This window comes from Pteronotus mesoamericanus, unplaced genomic scaffold (assembly GCF_021234165.1).
Source record: "Pteronotus mesoamericanus isolate MK-2021 breed Mesoamerican mustached bat unplaced genomic scaffold, CSHL_Meso_final contig_78, whole genome shotgun sequence".
Lineage (NCBI taxonomy): Eukaryota > Metazoa > Chordata > Mammalia > Chiroptera > Mormoopidae > Pteronotus > Pteronotus mesoamericanus.
The window spans coordinates 20,633,921-20,652,647 of NW_026555258.1; the positions used below are offsets into that span (position 1 = coordinate 20,633,921).

Below are 18,727 nucleotides of genomic sequence, written 5' to 3' on the forward strand. Positions count from 1 at the left end.
AGGTGATATCTTAGTTCCTAATTTCGGTTTTTGAGACACCACCCATCCTTGACCTTTGGAATAAAGGTGAAACAGGCCTCTGTACTTCAGCAGTTTTAGGAGGGAAGAAGGAGAATCTAATAAGGAAAAGGCCAAAATACAACATTTCTTTTCCTAAATGCAGATTCCTCATTCCCACTCCAGCCTTTCTGAATCTAAATATTTTGAGGCAAGCCCTAGGAATCCAACTCTTCCAATGTTGACATTTGAAAACCCTTGAGTCAGGAGCTCCCAGCGAAGAAGAGCATTGCTAGCTAAAGAAACACTGTGAGCCCCATTCCCAAAGCTCAGCCCCCAGTGTGGTAACCCAAACACCAAGACTGTCTGTTTTCGTTGAGGTGGAAGGGAAAGGAGCTTTCTTCAGAGGGTGGAGATAATTCCACTTAAGACTCAGATCTGGATCTGGATCATTTCTCTTCCTGAGCTCCATTTACCACAGTCTAGTGGTCTCTAGGCCTTTCTGAGTCGGCACGCCCCAGCTGGAACTCATTATCTTCCTCTATATAAACTGCTCCCGCCCCACATTCTCTCTACCTATATGAGGGGCTCCATCGTCCACCTGGTGGTCAAGACAGAACCTGGAGGCAGTGGATAGGGATCAATTTGATGAGGGGACATAGTAGTGTCATACTCAGAGTCAACCAACATTTTGAGCAGTTTGCCCCAGGCCATGCAGATTATATTAATAGTAGTGAAGCTAGATTTGAACTCAGGTCTTTGGAGTACAGTTCCTTACTCATCTTTCTATTCTGTACTGCCTTTCCACAAGGAAAAGAAGTAGGATTCTGTGAGCATTGCTATTAAATTGCATAAGGTTGTCACATGGAAGGACTGGCTTGCCCTGCACAACCTCAGAAGTGGACCCAAGCCAAGACTGATTAATGGCATCTTCAGACAAGTACATAGGTAAATCCAAGGCAAGGAAGAGTTTATGACTCAGAGCTGTTCATGCCAGATCAAGGGTCCAGTCCTCAGGTTCTGTGATTTGTGAAACCACCAATGGAGCCTGGTGGTGCTCATAACTCTAATCCTTAAAATTTGTTCTCCACATAATCCAGTTTCAGAGTGCCACGTTCTAAGAAACAGTTCAGCAGACAAAAATGCCCAAGAGTTCTTCATTAACATTCGTAACACACTTGATAACAGTATTAATTACATCTTAAAATTGTCCTTTGCACCCTGGCTGGTGTGGCTTAACTGGATTGAGCACCGGCCTGAGAACCAAAGGGTCACTGGTTTGATTCTCAGTACACAGGCCTGGGTTGCAGGCCAGGTCCCCAGTAGGGGGCAAGTGAAAGGTAGCCACAAATTGATGTTTCCTTCCCTCTCTCCCTCACTTTCCCGTCTCTCTAAAAATAAAATAAATAAAATCTTTTAAAAAAATCGCCCTTTTCTGTGTCGCCTAATCCCTCAGCGATGTCTGCTCTTCTTAATTCTCTTTGAAAACTCAGCCCAACTTGTTTCTCTTCCTTTTTTCTCTAATTTCTTTATCATCATAACCCAAATGTGTTTGTTTGTTTGTTTGTTTGTTTTTGGTGGGGCAGGGGGCAATTTGGGGTGGAGGACCCTATGGAAATCTAATGAATTTGTCCATTCTGGATGACAGACCATCTTTCTTCCTTTGGACAGAGGTAAGAGGTTAGCTTTCTCTCTCACTCTTCACATCTAATACAATCATCTAGGCTGGAGATGGCACAGGAGCCGACCAGACAAGGCCTCAAATGCTAGCGTAAGAGCTTGGATTGAATTGAAGACAGTTGGGGAATCATCCAGTTAGATTAGAGTCTACCTTCTAAACTTTTTAAGAACATGCCCCTTGCTCTTTTCCACACTATCACAGACCTAGTTTAGGCCACTTTTGAGTCTTATGATAATTTTTTTGATCCTTACACGAGGATGTTTTTCATTGCTTTTAGAGAGAGGAAGGGAGAGACAGAGAAACATCAATTGGCTGCCTCCCATATGCACCCTGAACAGGGATTGAACCCACAACCTAGGTATGTGCCCTGACTGGGAACTGAACCCGCAACCTCCTGGTGTACAGGACGATACTCCAACCAACTGAGCCACAGAGGCCGGGGCCAAGTTTCACAAAAATTTCTTCAATTTTCTGTTCAGGTCTCAGAATTTTGCCCCTTGATATTATAAACACAGATCTTTCTAAAACTTTTCTAGAAGTCAAATCTGACCACTCCTCTGCTTAGAGTCTTCATGGTTTTCCGACTGTAGTTAATTTAATCCAAGTTCCTGCTCCTAGTGTTGGAGGCCCTCACTGCTTGGCTCTGTGACCCCTCTAGCTTCATCCATTTCTCCAAACACCATAACTATAGGCAGTTTCCCACCATGTCCCACTCTGAGCCTTTGCTCAGGCTGTGCTTTCTGCTGGGGATGTCTTCTTCTTAACTACCTGACAGATCTTTCAGAACTTGACTTAAGCATCACCTCCCTAGGGAACGTCCCTCCCTCCAATGATTGCTCCCCCTTTTGTGCACCTTTGTTCTCCCAATAGACTTTCACCTGCAAGCTCCTCTGCATCGATTCCACCTTTTTCCCCCCTTGACTGGGCACTGGCTGTGGTTGGGTATCTATCACTGGCAGACTGTGCTGTGCAGTAAATGTTGAATGAGTGAATGAAAGTACTGTTGGGACCCCCACACTCTTTGGGGAGACCCAGTGTGTTGGAAGTGGATGAACTTGGGTTAAAGTACAAACACTTCAAGAGCTGTCTGCTCTTGAAGCTGTTGGAATTCTGAGCCTGATTTCCTTTGCTCTACCTACCCACGGGATTCTGGGGAATAACATGTGAGGTTTCTGGTAAAGCGCCTGACTTCCTGTAAGGGTTCAAATATGTATCCCCTGTTGGGAAACACTGTGTCTAGTTTCAGGAACTGTAGCCCTGCTGACAGGCGAGAGGGCCCCAAGGCTGGAAATGATCAAGGAGACCTTGGGAAAACAGGCCACTGAGGAGACAAAACATGTCCCCCTGGCAGGGGCACAGTCCCTGCCTCCCTCACATCACCCTGCTTAGCCCTGGGAGATGGCTGGTAGTCAATGATGGGTAAGATCCCTCTATGGAAGGGGCAACCTAAGCCAGGCACATCCAAAATGGGAATCAGGGACAAAAACTTGGGGGACACAGAGAAAGGGCAAAAAGACTCGCACCCCTTGGCTTGGCTTGAATATGGCCGGGGTCCTCATTCTATCTGAAAGAAGTCTCCTTATCTCTTGGAAGTTCCCTCCCCCAACCTGGCTCAGGCTTGAAACAATGCTGGAGACAGTCCTAAACTGGATCTGGCAGTTCCCAGGGGAAATCAGGCCTGGCAGCAAATTCTTTAAAGCATGCTTTGTTTTTCCCTCAAAAGCTATGACAATCATCTCATGCTGGGAAGGAAATTTACATTATTCACAGACCCTAACCCTAAACTCTTTGGTGCTCTCATGTTTACTAGTCTCCTCAGACCCATGTAAATCACTATGTTTCTGCCATTTGTTTTCTTCAAAACATCATCTATTGGCTTTAAACATTAACATACTGATGTAATGAGATCATTCCTATTAACCTAGTCCCACTGATGACCCTTTCAATAAAAGTCTTTGGACAAAGGAGATCTGGGCCTTCTCCATGAGAGGGAAAAGCCATGCTCTCTCTCCCAGCAGACAGAGAAGTGTTTGCAATGACTCGTGTTTATTCCCCTCATCCGTGACAACCCCGTGACATCCCCAGGATGGGCTCTGCGGGATTCAGAGCGCTGCTCCCTCCTCAGCTGGCCCTGGACAGTGACCTTCAGATCCAGGAGCCTTGCAGCTCCACCCCATCACCCTTGCCTCCAAGAAGCAGAGGAGGAAAAGGTGTCCAGTTAGTGAGCAGAGGGGATGCAAGGGAGCCAGGAGCAGAAACTTCTGAGACCCCAGTGTGCTTGGGTTTCTAAAACTGGGCTGGCCACCTGCTCTGTCCTGAACAAAGTCAAGTTAAGCAGATGGGGTGACAGGTCATGGGCCCCCCCAAGTCCAAGCCCTCCCCTGGCTGCTGGGATGGGCCAGCCCCCAGTGACATCACAATCCTGAGTAGTTGCCAGGCACTTCTGGAGGTGGGCCCTCATTTCCCTTCATGGAGCTCTAGGATGTGGAGGTGAGAAAGGTGAGCAGAGAAGGCAGATGGCTACAAGGAACAGCCGGAGCCCCGTGCCCATTGGCACGGCTCAGGGTGACCCTGGAGAGGCAGGAAAGATGTCAGCTCCCGATGCTGGCATTCGGGACACAGGTTCAGCCACTCAGCTGAAGATGAAGCCCAAGTATGTGCGCAAGATCAAGGCACTCGTTATCGACCTGGGCTCACAGTACTGTAAGTGTGGCTACGCAGGAGAGCCGAGGCCCACCTACTTCATCTCCTCCACGGTCGGCAAGCGCCACTCTGATGTGGCTGATGTGGGAGACGCCCGCAAGGATACCTATGTGGGCCATGAGCTGCTCAATGTGGAGGCACCTCTGAAGCTGGTTAACCCTCTAAAATATGGTGTTGTAGTGGACTGGGACTGCGTCCAGAACATCTGGGAGTACATCTTCCACACGGCCATGAAGATCCCCCCACAGGAGTATGCTGTGCTGGTCTCTGACCCCCCGCTCAGCCCCAACAGCAACCGGGAGAAGTACGCAGAGCTCATGTTCGAGACCTTCAGCATCCCCGCCATGCACGTGGCCTCCCAGTCGCTATTGTCCATCTACTCCTATGGCAAGACCACAGGGCTGGTGGTGGAGAGTGGGCATGGCGTCTCGCACATGGTCCCCATCTCAGAGGGCAACGTGCTGCCGGGTCTGACTGGCCGCGCCGGCTATGCCGGGAGCGACCTCACCAACTACCTGCTGCAGCTGCTCAACGAGGCCGGCCACAAGTTCACTGACGACCACCTGCACATCGTTGAGCACATCAAGAAGACATGCTGCTACACAGCTTTGTTGCCCGAGAAAGAGCTCGGTCTGTGCCTGGAGGAGCTGCGCGTTGACTACGAGCTCCCGGACGGCAAGCTCATCACCATTGGCCAGGAGCGCGTCCAGTGTGCGGAGATGCTCTTCAAGCCCGCCCTGGTGGGCAGCAACCAGCCCGGCCTCCCTGCGCTCACAGCCACTTGCCTGGGCCACTGCCAGGGGGCAGGCCTCAAGGAGGAGATGGCCGCCAACGTACTGCTGTGTGGCGGCTGCACCATGCTGGATGGCTTCCCCGAGCGCTTCCAGAGGGAGCTGAGCCTCCTGTGTCCGGGGGACAGCCCCATGGTGGCTGCTGCCCCTGAGAGGAAGACCTCTGTGTGGACGGGAGGCTCCATCCTGGCCTCCCTGCAGGCGTTCCAGCAGCTCTGGGTCAGCAAGGAAGAGTTTGAGGAGCGGGGCAGTGCGGCCATCTACACCAAGTGCTGAGCAGTGGTGCCCGGACAGGCCAGGCCTTGGGGGTGACCTCAAACCACTCTATACATTTCCAGAATTTCACATAAAATTTTAACACAAGTTCTCTCGTCTAGTCTGGATTTCTTGCCTTAGTCTGCTAGCAGAAGGTGGTGGGGAATTGGGAAGAGAGGTAGGAGCACCTTTTGCTCTGCTGAGTGGGGAGCAGCAGGGGTGGGAGGTGGGTGGGTGGGGCTCTCCTCACTGGCCCCGCCTCATGAGGGTGATGTCATCTCAGAGCCCAGAGTGCGGCTTCCTGTTCCATTGGTTCCTGGGTTGAAAACCCAATTCAGCAGATACTCACATTGCTTCCTTGCCTGCCCATGGACCAAGGGGGGAAATGAAGGCTCAGATTTACGGGCTAGCTTGGGTCTCCTAGTTAAGTGGTAGGGGGACACCCACCACCAGGTGTGTGACTTCCAGCTCCTGTTTCTGCCTGATGGTCGCCTGCCCACAGCGTCGTCATGGCTTGATTGCCCCAGGCCCCCTCACTACGCTCCCCTCACTGCCTGCCCACTTCAAAGGTGCAGCCCACAGGTGTGCATCTCATCCGGGTGAGGGACTGTTTCTGCCCATTCGCCTTTCAACTTCAGCCAAAATTGCAGGGGTTTTTTTCTTTTTGCAATCACAAAGTAGAGCCACTGAATCCAGAGAATGTTAAAGGACCCAGAGGGTCCTTTGAAAATCATGTGATTCTCCCCACTGCAGAGGTGCGGAAACTGAGGACCAGGAGGGAGGGGCCATGTCAGTGGATGAATCCAGGTCTCCTGACCCAGGTCACGATTATTTCCAGAAGGACAAACACAGTTGCTTTAGTTTGGGCTGCTATAACAAAATACCTCAGACCAGGTGACTTACAAACAATAGAAATGTCTTTCTCCCAGTTTCTGGAGACTGGAAGTTCAAGATTGGGGTGCCAGCATGGCCGGGTTTTGGTGAAGGCCTTCTTCTGGGTTGCAGACTGGAGGCATCTGGCTGTGTTCCCGTGGTGGAAGGGATGCGGGATCTCTCTGGGGCCTCTTGGGGAGCATTAATGCCATTCCTGAGGGCTCCGCCCTCATGAACTAATCATCCCCCAGAGGCCCCATCTAATACTGTTACCTTGGGCATGAGGTTTTCAATACATGAATTTCGGGGGCGGGGGGCGGGTAGAACACAAACATTCAACCTATTGCAATGATTCTTAATGGTTAGCAGCCATTAAGTACTCGTCAAGCATCTCCTGTGGGGCCCAGAGCTGGAGACTGAGAAATGACCAGCCTGTGGCCCTTCCCTCAGGATCAGGCAGTAACAGCTAGTGGAGGACTCAGTGGACGGCTGCGTTGGTAGAGACAGGCCTGAGCTCAGTGTTCATGGGTGGGAAGGTGGTGTGTTGGGCATGGTGGCCTCTTAGTGACTCTGGGGCTGAGGGAGAACTTTCTGAGTCTTGTGAGATTTCAGCTGGTGAATGACTGTCCACCTAGGAGGTGGTGGTTCCTGCCTCTTTTACCTCCCTCGCCTACTGATGGAGCCTGAGACCAGGGGCCCATGACCTGGTGTCCATGGGATCAAGCATTGGTGAGCTGTGTAATCTGATGGGCTACCAAATGTCTCTGAGCCACCTCTCACCTTAGACCTGTTTTGGGCCACTCTGTGAAGGTACTTCTCTCCTGGACACCGTACCGGGGGCTGCAGACTTGGCAAAGAGCCAGACACAGTCTCAGTTGCCTAGCACCTTGCTATCTTAGTCCAGAATGGGGCTTCTAGCCTGGAGTTTGAGTTCCCCTAGGCTGGCAGGGCCTTGGTGCTACGCAGGAACTTGGGATCTTCCCCAGGGGTTGCAGACTGGAGGCCTGTAGACTGACAGATTTTTGTTTGGCCAGCGCGGTGTATACATTTTATTTCTCTTGAATGCAAATTTTTTAGGTCCTACAACCTTCAGATTGCCAAAGCCTCTACCACCCTCATGTCTTCGTCTATCCTTGCTCTTCAACATCTTTTGCTTAATTAGGCATTGTTCATTTCTACTGCTTGCAGCCCAGGAACCTTTAATCAGTACTAACCCTAAAAACCTGATGAGGTACACAGATGGAAACAGAGGCTTGTAGAGGGGTGATGTGCCCCAAATCACACAGGCAGTAAATCAGTGTTGCTTGGGACTCAGTTGCTGGTCTTGAAGACCATGTCTGTGTCTACCTCTTCCGACCCCCATCTCCTCTTCCTCACTCCCCACATCCTCAGCAACTTCTCCTGTCTCCACAGTCACAGCCTCTATGCCTTCATCACGTGGTCACCTCCTCCAAAAGCATCCCTTGTGTGGCACTTCACCTTGATGTGAATCACTTCATCCTTGATGTGAAATTCATTTAAGCCAACTGCAGGCACAACAGAAGATTTAATCTGGGTGGAAAAACGTGGGCCAGCGATTTCAGTTTAAGATGATTGACTGTGTGTGTTTATCTTCTCTCCCTCCTAAAACTGAAAGTGATGGTAGAGGAAGAGAGATGTACAATCTCACTGCAATGAGGAGGAAGCTAGGGAGATTGCAGGGGGCCAGAGATTTCCCCCAGATTCTGGAAGAGAGAAAGCAGGTGCAAGGCAGGAAGTGTGCAGGGTGCTTCCTGCAGGGGAGGGCAGCTCCCTGTCCTGAAAAATGGGAAACTGTTTGGGACTTGAAATGCCAAGTAAAGGAAGAATAGGAATGAGGTATGTAAGACAAATGGGATAAGGGAGGGGATGGTAACTAATGGTCTCTGAGAGCACAGTGCCCCTCCCATTCCCCACAGGTAGAGGGGTAACACGCCCAGCTTCTAAGTGTCTATTTCTAAGACATAAAAATGAAGGAAGGTAGGAAGGAAGGGCGCGAAGGAGGGAGGGAGGGAGGATCATGAAGGCGGTGCTAGCGCAGGGAAGACTAGAGGAACCTACGAAGAGCAGGTCATGAACCCTGACTGTGTCACTTTGTCCCTCCTCTAACTCTTGGGACACTCAGACCCAGCTAACATTCCCCAGGTGGAACCTACAGTTGATGCCTCCATTTCCCCCTCATCTCTCCTCACATCTCCCAGTTTCTGCGTGGGCACCAGACGTGGCCCAAGGCTGCCTGCCAAGGGTAGAGCATGTGACTTGAGCTCAGCCAATCAGAGCCGTCCATCTGCTTGGCCACAACGATTGGCTGGGGCTGAGCATGTGACTTCAGTGCGCCAGTGCAGAGGGAATCACAGGTGTTTTGCTTGGAAGATTGGCATGAGACTGGGGTGTGTGGACCAGAACTGTGGCAACATTTGTTCCCTGGAAGCAGATCCACCAAAGAGTGTGAAACTCAGACAGCCGGTGCCCTGATGACAGTGTCCTTCAAGGGAAGCCGCGGCTAGGGCGCCCTCTACTGTCAGACTTTTGTTCCCACGGGTCGCTCGGCTCACCAGGTACGTGTGTCTTCCCCTTTCTCCGCAGGGGTATTCCTCCGGAGCCATTTCCGACGAGGAGGAACCAGGCTTGGGGAGGCCTCTTACAATTCAAACATTAAGACCTACACTTCATTTATTTCCCCAAAAAGCTACTACACACGAATTAGTGTGGACGAATTTTTATCAAGGTATTAGACAATGTCAAAACACACCAACGCTGAAGTATGGAAACCTTGGAGCGTCTGCTCGCTGTTGTCCTATAGTCTCTTGTTTCTATATTTGTTCCTGAGGTTGGACTTGGAGCTGCTTAAGGGCAGGGACCTCGATTTCCTTGACTTCGTCGTCTTCGTGCCCAGGGCAGCCCCTGACACAGGGGAGATGCTCGGTGCGGGCCAGCTGCATGACTCGCTCCCAGCCTGTGAGGGAGAGGTTCCAGTGTTTTCTCCCACGTTACGGATGAGGACTCTGAGGATTGGAGAGGTCAAGGACCTAGTCCATGTTCACGGGTCTGGTAAATCAGTCTGGTGCTAAATCGAAGTTTTGTGATTCTCAAATGCCTCTTTGCCCTTGTCGCCGCTCTTTCTGCAAATTATCAATCACTTATAAGAAAAAAGTACATGTAAAAATTGCTTTCAAGTCATGAATGACAAATATGACAGAATTTTATAGTCATCCCAAGGTTTGAACGGTAAGAATGCTGTTCTTTTAGCAGAGAGATTTACCTTGCCTGAGAGACAGAAATAAGCAAGAATTAGAGTGACATCGTGTGGCGAAGTCCTACTATTGAGGCACGACAGGAGGCCTTTACCCTTACTGCCTCTTCGGCAGCTGATCTCTCTCCCCCAGGCGTTTATTACCAAGTGTGTTCTAAGGGTTATCTGCATAAAGTGGGCTTAAGCGATTAATTGAATAGTGTAATTACAATACAAACTATTAGTGGTGTTCTCTTTGATGAAAAGTATTGCTGTTTTTGGTTTGTTTTTAATGATCCTATATGTTCTTTTAATGCAGTAGTCCTTAACCAGTGGGAAGAGGGGCGTGTGGGGTATTGGTTATGCTGGAACTAGTTCTTAATGGCTTGTGAGAGCCCACTGTTAACTATCAGGAATTTTGCAAGCCAGTTGTTAAACTGTGTTAAAGCTTGAAAGCTTGAAATTGGCCATGGTGGGAGTATTTACCCTTAGAGAAATCAGCAAGAATTACAAATCATGTCCCCTCCTTCCTTCCCCTGCCCCAACCCAAGAGTTTGGTTTAAAGGGGGAACAGGGAGTTGGAGAAAAATGGCAGGCAGCAGAATCATCCAGGGAGCTGTTTCAAAACCAAACCAAATCCATGTGTACCTTCCCCCCATGACTGATTCAGTAGATCTGGAAAGCCCTCAATAAGTTCCTTGGGTGATTCTAATAGGCACTCTAGTAAAGAGGCTGCTCAAAAGAGTGCTTGGCACATCCTGAGCACAATGTTAATATTTAGAAGTAAACCAGAAGTTGTGGCCTGGTGTGGGACCAGCCAAAGTTCCTGAGTGACTAAGGGTCAGAACACCTTTCACCGCCTGTCTAAGCTCCATTCATCCTTCAAGGCACAGCCCAAAGGTCCACTCCCTGATACACCCACGTCGGGTGCCTCCTCCCTGTGCCCCTTGGCACTACTGTGGCTTTGCATATCTGCCTTGGCTTTTACTTTCCACGCAGTTTGGTGGAAAGGACAGAGACCGTGTCTTCTCCCTCTTGGCATTCCGGGGCAAGCTTGGGCCTGGCACCGAGCAGGTGCCCAGGGGAAGGTATGCTGCATTTCTTGCTCCTAGGCTTCTTACTTTGTATTTCCTAGTTTGTAGCTTTGTGCTGTCCTTTCTTCCCAGAACTCTGCAGGATCCCTAGTGTATTGATTCTTAGCCCTTCAAACACTGACTGCCCTGTCACAATCGCTGGTGAGCTTTTTAAAAATACTGATGCCCAAGCTCGCTCCCAATTAAACCCCAGTGTCTGGGGTTGGGGGATGAAGTGGAAGCACCAGTGTGGTCTCAGAGCCCACAGTGACTTTGATGTGCAGCTCAGGTGAGTGCTGTGGCCCTCGGGACGCCTCAGGCCTTACCTAGTGTTTCGTTTTCACAGAAACGCCAAACAGCCGGTCAGGCAGCACTTAGTTAGGACAATGTTCTCTTCCAGAGACAGAGCCCTAGAATCTTCCAATTTTCTGAGCCTTTAGCATTCCAGAGGCCATTGCATGGCTTCGGAAAGAAATTCTAGCCTTCTCGGCTTCTGCATTAGCACAAATATGTAAAACAAGAATTCGAAACCAAATGTCATGGGAGAAGCAACAGAATTATGTTTAATGAGTTCTGGGAAAGTAGGCAAAAATGTGGTGCTTTCAGGACGACCCTTGAGCAATTGCAGAGAGACCAAAAGTTAGCGCCATGGTTTCAAACAGGAAGTGCCCATCGGAGAAAACCGTGAGAACCAGAACTGAGTCAACAAGATCCTACTTGACTGACTCCAGAACCACAACCTTGACAAGCACCCCTCCCACTTTTTTATGGCCAAATAAATGGAAATGGAGTTGAGTTCTACCAAGTCCCCTTTTGTTTCCCTCATTAAAACAAAGGCAGCTTGGTACCATTCCATAGCTCTGTGCACTTTCTATCTTCTCGAGAGGACCGGGCCTCTTCTCTCCCCTCTCTCTGGTGCGTACATGCATACAGATATACATACATGTACACATACCAAAGAGCATGCCGTCTGCTTGGAGGACTTCTTTTCTTTGTTAGGGGGGCATTAAAACGATGGAGGGCAAGGTTCTTATCTTGGCATTGTGGTTCTCAAGTTTTGTTGTGTATTAGAATCACCTGGGGGGCTTTTAGAACTGATGCCAAGGACTCTGATTCTGCCAAGACGGAGTAGTCCTTTTTCTCTCAGGTCTTCCCTCTTACAACTAAAACCCCCTGGACACTGACAAAAATACTCTATAAGACTTTGAGCCACTTTTCCACTAGGCCTCAACCTTGACCTATAAAGACTTGAACAAACACTAACTTAGTTTCTAACAGCTTAAGGTGACATCCTTAGGGTGACCCCATCCCTCCTTAAAGTGACGGCCTGAAAAACCTCAAAGATGCCAGGAGAACTTACTGTTTGTCCCAGCCAACACCCCAAGGAAGAGAGGGTCCCTTCCTCAGCCTCCTCGGGAGGGGAGGAACCCAACTGCTTCCTGCTGTTTGTAAGTTTTCGCATCTCTCACTGCTCCCTGCTGCCCCCAGGCCCTCCTTTTCCCTTTAAAGAGGCCCAGTCGCCTCTGCAGAAATTAAAGTGGAACTCTTGTCCTTGTGGTAGGAGTAATTTACTACTATTAAAATCTGTCCTTGCCCCTTAACCTAGTGTCCAGCCCTGTTTATCTTTCACAACAAAAATAAGCATAAGAAGACTACAAAAAGTGAAAGATGTGCTCATTGCAAGCTGTTATTACCTGTAGGAATTAATTAATGGTATTAACTATATTTTCTTAGTTTTTATAAGGCTCCCAAATGACAGAGCATCAAGAACACAAAAAATAAGGAAATATAGTTAATATAATTGGCCCGGTGATGAATGGATGCCAAAATAAACACTGAATCTAAGAAAACACAAAATAGGTTTCAGTGGGGCTGAAGGAAGAGTTGATCGCCTACCCCATGGGGTAGTCTTGGTGGGTCTGGGTCAAGCTGTACCTCCATTTCCACTCTGCAGCAATGAGGCAGAATAAAGTGGTAAGCCCTGGCTGGTATGGCTCAGTACAATGAGTGGCCTGTTAACCAAAAGGTCGCCAGTTCAATTCCCAGGCAGGGCACATGCCTGAGTTGTGGGCCAGATCCCTGGTTGGGGACATGCAAGCTGGTTGATATTTCTCTCCCTCTTTTTCTCTCCCTTTCCCTTTCTCTAAAAATTAAATAAAGTCTTTTGAAAGAAAAATAAGGTGATGAAAGGTGGGGTTAGTTGGCGCTTATCTCCCTCTTCCTCATCTTATACCCACTTTGAGGCAAGTGATTTGTGGATATCAACAATCTGATTCTAAAGTTTATATGGAAAATAAAAGACCCAGAATAGCCAAAAAATTGGAAGACCGACACTATATAACTCGAAGACTTATGTAAAACTGTAATAAACAAGACAGCATAGTATTAGTGAAAGAATAGACAGTATAGAGAACTCCATGACAAACCCACACAAATATAGTCAGTTGATTGTTGATAGAGGAGTGAAGGCAATTTAATAGAGAAAGTTAATAAGTGGGACTAGAACAACTGGAAATCCTTTTGCCAAAAAATACACCTAGACACAGACTACCTTTCACTAAAATGGACTCAAAATGGATCATTGACCAATATTTAGAATGCAAACCTATGAAACTTATAGAAGATAACATAGGAGAAAAATGAATTGATAACTTAGACTGTATTAAAATAAAAACTTCTGCTCCATGAAAGACATTAAGAGAATGAAAAGACCAGCCACAGAATGGGAGAAAACACAGGTCCGGCAGAAGGAAGGCCTGCTTGAGTGTGGTTGGTAGGGTACATGACTATCGCACACGAGATGGACAGCAATTTGAACATTTCACCTAAAATGTCATATGGTGTGCTTGAGTGTAATGTTGTTACGTTACATGATTACATGCTTTGTAATAAAAGATTTTGTAATAAAAAGGAGGTGTTATTTGTGTGGGACCCTGTATTTGCAAATCACTTGATAAAGGATGTGTATCCAAAGGACTCTTAAAACTCAACAATGTGAAAACAAACAACCTATTTAAAAAATGCGCAAAAGATCTGATCAAACATTTCACCAAAGAAGACATACAGATGGCAAATAAGCAAGTGAAAAGACACTCATTTTGTATAAAGATGCAAAATGGTACATCCACTTTGAAAGGAAATTTGGCAAGTTATTATTATTATTTTTTTAACCAGGCTAAACATAATCTTACCATACAATCCCACAGTCACACTGCTAGGTATGTACCCATTTGAATTGAAACCTATGTCCACACAAAAACCTATATACAAATGTTTATAGCAGTTCTGCTCATAAAACTGGAAGTGACTGAGATGTTCTTAAGTAGGTAAATGGATAAATGGTGGTACATCTTATACAATGGAACATTATTTACAGATAGAAACCATGAACTTTAGTTAATAATAATGTATCAGTACTGGTTTATTAATGACAACAAATGCGCCACACTAATGGACGTGTCAGTAATAGGGAAACCATGGAACAGGCAGAGGAGAAATGAGTGAGAAGGAAGGAGCTGCCTTTTCCCTAGAGTTACTGCTGAAGTGTTCCAAACAAAGAACAGACAAGAAAAGGTCATGGACAACGGGGGAATTGGAACAGGAAGGGAGTCTAGAAATGATCTGGTCAAAATGTTTTTAGATGAGAGAACAGAGGCCTAGGGTTGGGAAGTGACCTGTCCAAGTACATAGCTGGCGCCTGGAGGAGCCGAGGCTGCTGTGAGCTTTCCCAACATCTGGTCCCACACCCTCTTTATTCCATTGGAACTTCTAGTTCAGCTACGTGCTGCTTGGCGCATCCAAAGCATTTGCACTGTGTGCTTTTTAATCCTTTAAGGATCACTTAAAGAGGAACAGACTTGTCTGCAGATGCCAGTGACCTGGCAGGAGCTCACTCTTTGCAGGAACAATGTTATTGCGCTCCCTCTGCAAAGAGCAAGAATGAGTCACCTCCAGTAACAGCCAAGCCAGTATCTCTCTCTCACGATACTCAGGGTGGGGGTGGTGGTGGGGAGTCCCCCGCTCATCAAATCCATATCTTCAGAAGACAGGGGTGGGGCTCTGGGGAGAGCCCTGGTTCTGGTCTGAGCTCCCAGAGCTCTTTTTTTGGGGCCCAAATTTTCCATTAGCAATAGGGAGCCCTAGGAGCCAATTGTTAGCACATGTCTGATGGCATGGAGGAGACTTCTCCCAACCAAGGCCCAATTTAATAAATGGCAAAGGCCCATAGCTAGATCAACAAGCCAAGCCTTCTTGTTGAAGATGAGGAAACCGGGAGGAAGGCCATGGCAGAGAATGGTCGTTGTCCAGCAAGACATTTCTGTTCCTTAATAGGATTTTTATCTGGACATACAGCTGCCCAGGTGGCGACTGTCCTTACTGCTTCCCCTGTAGCTAAGTGTGGACATGTGACTAAATTCAGGCCAGTGAAGTGTGAATGGAAGTGTTATATGCAACTTCTGGGTCATCTTCAATTTAAAAGAAGATGCCCTGGAACAGATCTGCCTTTCCTCTCCCCTTGAGCCAGAACCTGCAGGTCCCTGTGACCCAGCTTTGACCATGCAGACAAGGATAATGCCCTTGGTGAGAGCAAAGCAATAGGATGGAAGGAACCTGGATTCCTGAATGGCTACAACAACCTGGACCTCAGGCGGCTAGTGACAGAGATGAACCTCCATCTCCTATAAACTATGAACTGCATGTTAGGGAGTGTCTTTTGGGTTAAAAGCTTATTCTTCATTCTGACTTATAATGGGAGAGCACAATAGGAAGTGGATGATATTTTAAGCAAAACTAGAAGGACTAGGGCAGAGCAGGTGGAAGTCCCATTCTTTTGGAGAATTAGCTGTTCCTCATCCCTTTTCTGACTGTTGCCTAAGTGAGCAAGTCACCTTTCTCATAGAGCCCTTATAGTAATCCTGTGAACAAGGCTTGCTCCGCTTTTGCAGTAGAGAAAATGGAGACTCAGCCTGGGGAGGTAATTTGCCCAAGGTCACACAGTTAATAAATGATGAGGCTCTGATTAGGCCTTGGGTCTCTGTGACTCCAGGGTCCAGGTTCTTTGCTCTGGGGCGTGCTGCCTCTCCCAGTAAGCCCTAATATGTTTATGAAAGGAACTTCTCTGTATGCCTTGGTGGGTTTAAAGTCTTAGGATCATAAATAGAAAAGAGTTTTTTGTTTCATACAGGGAGAGGCTGGCAGGAAACTGTAATTTCAGGCTGAACTTGGCATCTCCAGTCCAGACCTCTCTACTGAACCCCACATCCACAGATCTATCTACCGAATGGCCTCTCTGGATGCCCAACAGTCACCTCAAATGCAACACATTTATCCCTCCTCCCATCTGTCTGTCCATCTATCCATCCAAACATCCACATGCATTTATTATATGCTACCATTGCCAGGTAATGAGCTAGGTGTGTGGGATGTAGTGCTGAACAATATAGTTGGTACCTTTCTCTCAGAGCTTACTGTTTAACAGGAAAGGCAGACAGTGGGGTAAGCGGAAATAGAGGGTGCAATAGGAGTACCTTGGAGGACCACCAGACCCACACCTGGAGGGCCCATACTGTGTCAGAGAAGGTTTCCTGGAGGAGCAAAAGAGTTGGATCTGTCTAAAACAGGCAGAGGGGAGCAACGAAAACCCAAGCCCAGAGGTGAGAAAGAATGCAGTGCGCTCTATAGGCAGAGATGGTTCGTATGACTAGCATATGAGAGGGAGCGGTATGAGATGGGGTAGGATAGGTAGGTAGAGACAGATGATGCAGGATTTTCAACCACAGGCAGATTATTTTTTTTTAAATTTTAAACCTTTTTCTTTTCTTTTGTATTTTATTTAATCTTTATTGTATTTTTTACATCATCTTTTAGTACCTTAACCCCCGCCCCCAGTCTCCAGCAATCACCACACTACTGTCCGTGTCCATGAGTCCTTTCTCCATTTTGCTCAATTCCTCCACTCCCTAACCTACCCCCGGTCACTAGCTATCATCTTGCTCTCCATCTGTGAGTCCCTCAGACAGATTTTAAGCAAGCTATTTGATTGGAAAAGGTCTGCTATGGACTGAATTGTGCCCTCACCCCAAATTCGTATGTTGAAGTCCTAACCTCCAATTTGGAGATGAGGTCTTTGGAAGGTAATTAGGTTTGATGAGGTCATGAAAGTTGGGCCCTCATTATAGAATTAGTGTCCTTATAAGAAAAGACACCAGAGAACTTGCACTCACTCTCTGTCCCTGCCATGTGAGGACACAAGGAGAAGGCAGCCTTCGACAAGCCAGGGGGAGAGTCCTCACCAGAAACTGGCCATGCTGATAGATCAAGCTTTTAGCCTCCATAACTCTGAGAAATACATTTCTGTTGTTTAAATTGCCCAATTTGTGGTATTTTGTTATAGCAGCCCAGCTTAACTGATACAAACCCTCTGGTTGCAATGGGAATGAATTCTAAGAAAACAATTCTGGAGACAGGGAGACTGTTGGAAGCAGAAGTCATGTAAGAGGTGACTTACCTGCACGAGGGTGGGGGCCATGGGGAAGGAGAGAAGAGTACAGGATATGGAGATAAGCTTTGAAGAAACGTTGGTTTTGAGATAGGGAGATAAGTTCAATTTTGGATGTGATAATACATTAAAATTTTTGATCCTTTACTGTACCGTGTCTAGTAACATAACTTCACTTGATCAACAATTTTTTTGGAGGTTTATTAAGGAGATGAGTCAATGGTTAATAATAATATTTTTGAAGGTTTTGGGAAACGGACCTTGTAAGCGGGCAGAAAAATGGTCCCTCCAAAGATGTCCGCATCCTAATTCCAGGAATCTATGAATGTTACTTAACAGGCAAAAGAGATTTACAGATGTGGTTGAGAGATGGGGAGATTATTCTGGATTATCTGGGTGGGCCCAATCTAATCATAGTCACTAAAATGGAAAAACTTTCCTGGTTGGGTCAGAGAGAGAGAATGGAAGAAGAAAGAGGAGAGAAGCTTTCAACCCTCCATTGCTGGCTTTGAAGGTAAAGGACAGGGGCCACAGGACAAGGTATGTGGTAGCCCGTAGGAGCTGGGAATGGTTCTCAGCTGATAGCCAGCAAGCACACGAGGATCTCAGTGCTGCAACCACGAGGAATTGAATTCTGCCAAGAACCCAATGAACAGGAAGCAGATTCTTGCCTAAAGTCTCCACAAAGTAATGCAACCTGCTAACACCTTGATTGGTCTAGTGGGGCCTGTACTGGACTCCTGACCTGCAGATTTGTAAGAGAATATGCTGGTGGTGTTTTAAGTCAGTGCACTGGTGGTAATTCTTTAGGGCAGCATTGCAAATGAATGCAGGCCCTTCTCACATGCATGACTGAGAGGCACATCTGTCATGGTCTAGTCAGGATCTTAGAACACACTAGTAATTTGAACAAATTTATCACAAATAATTGTTAACTAGTAAAAGGGGATTAACAAATAAAAAGAGTAAAAGGGAATTTTAAAGAATGTAGAAATAGCAAATGTACAGAGCAGCTACTACCTCTAAAGCTGAAAGCATACAAGGAAGGAACAAACTTGGCCAGGTGATTTCAAGGAGGTATTGCAAGGCGGGAAATCGATTGGGATTATTTAGAGTTTATGACAGAATAGCTTTAGAAGGGTGGGCACAACAAAGATCTTGAAGCAAGCCTTGATGAGTAATTGTCAGTCCTGATGAATAAAATATTTTAGTTGTATCGCATTGTAATCTTTCAAGAGTAAAGCATTTCGTAGAACATCTGGCTAAATTCACTTTGCTCATTCTCAGTATTGTTTAACATAGCAATAGAAACCTAATGCAGGTCTCAGTATTATTTTAACACAGGTAAGACAATTATGTTGGTTTAAATTCTTATTATCTTGCCCTGACCAGAGTGGCTCACAGTTGATTGGGCATCATCCTGCAAAGCAAAAGCGTACGGGTTCGATTCCCTTTTTGTACACATTTCTGTGTGAATTCCTACTGTAAATTAATCATCTTTTTCGGATTTGTTTGTAAGGATGTTGTAAAACAACATTACTGGTTCCTTATAATTTGAGCTCCAGTTTTTCCCAGTTTCTCATTTGCTTTGACCTTGTTTTTACC

The 18,727-nt window shown here is 47.0% G+C and overlaps 1 protein-coding gene across 1 annotated transcript; it reads left to right on the forward strand.

Moving 5' to 3' along the window:
• The first annotated feature begins 4,194 nt into the window (after positions 1–4,194).
• On the forward strand, positions 4,195–5,448 carry ACTL7B (actin like 7B). Its single transcript, XM_054584934.1, has one exon. The coding sequence runs from the start codon at positions 4,195–4,197 to the stop codon at positions 5,446–5,448; it is 1,254 nt and encodes a 417-aa protein (XP_054440909.1).
• The last annotated feature ends 13,279 nt before the right edge of the window (positions 5,449–18,727 follow it).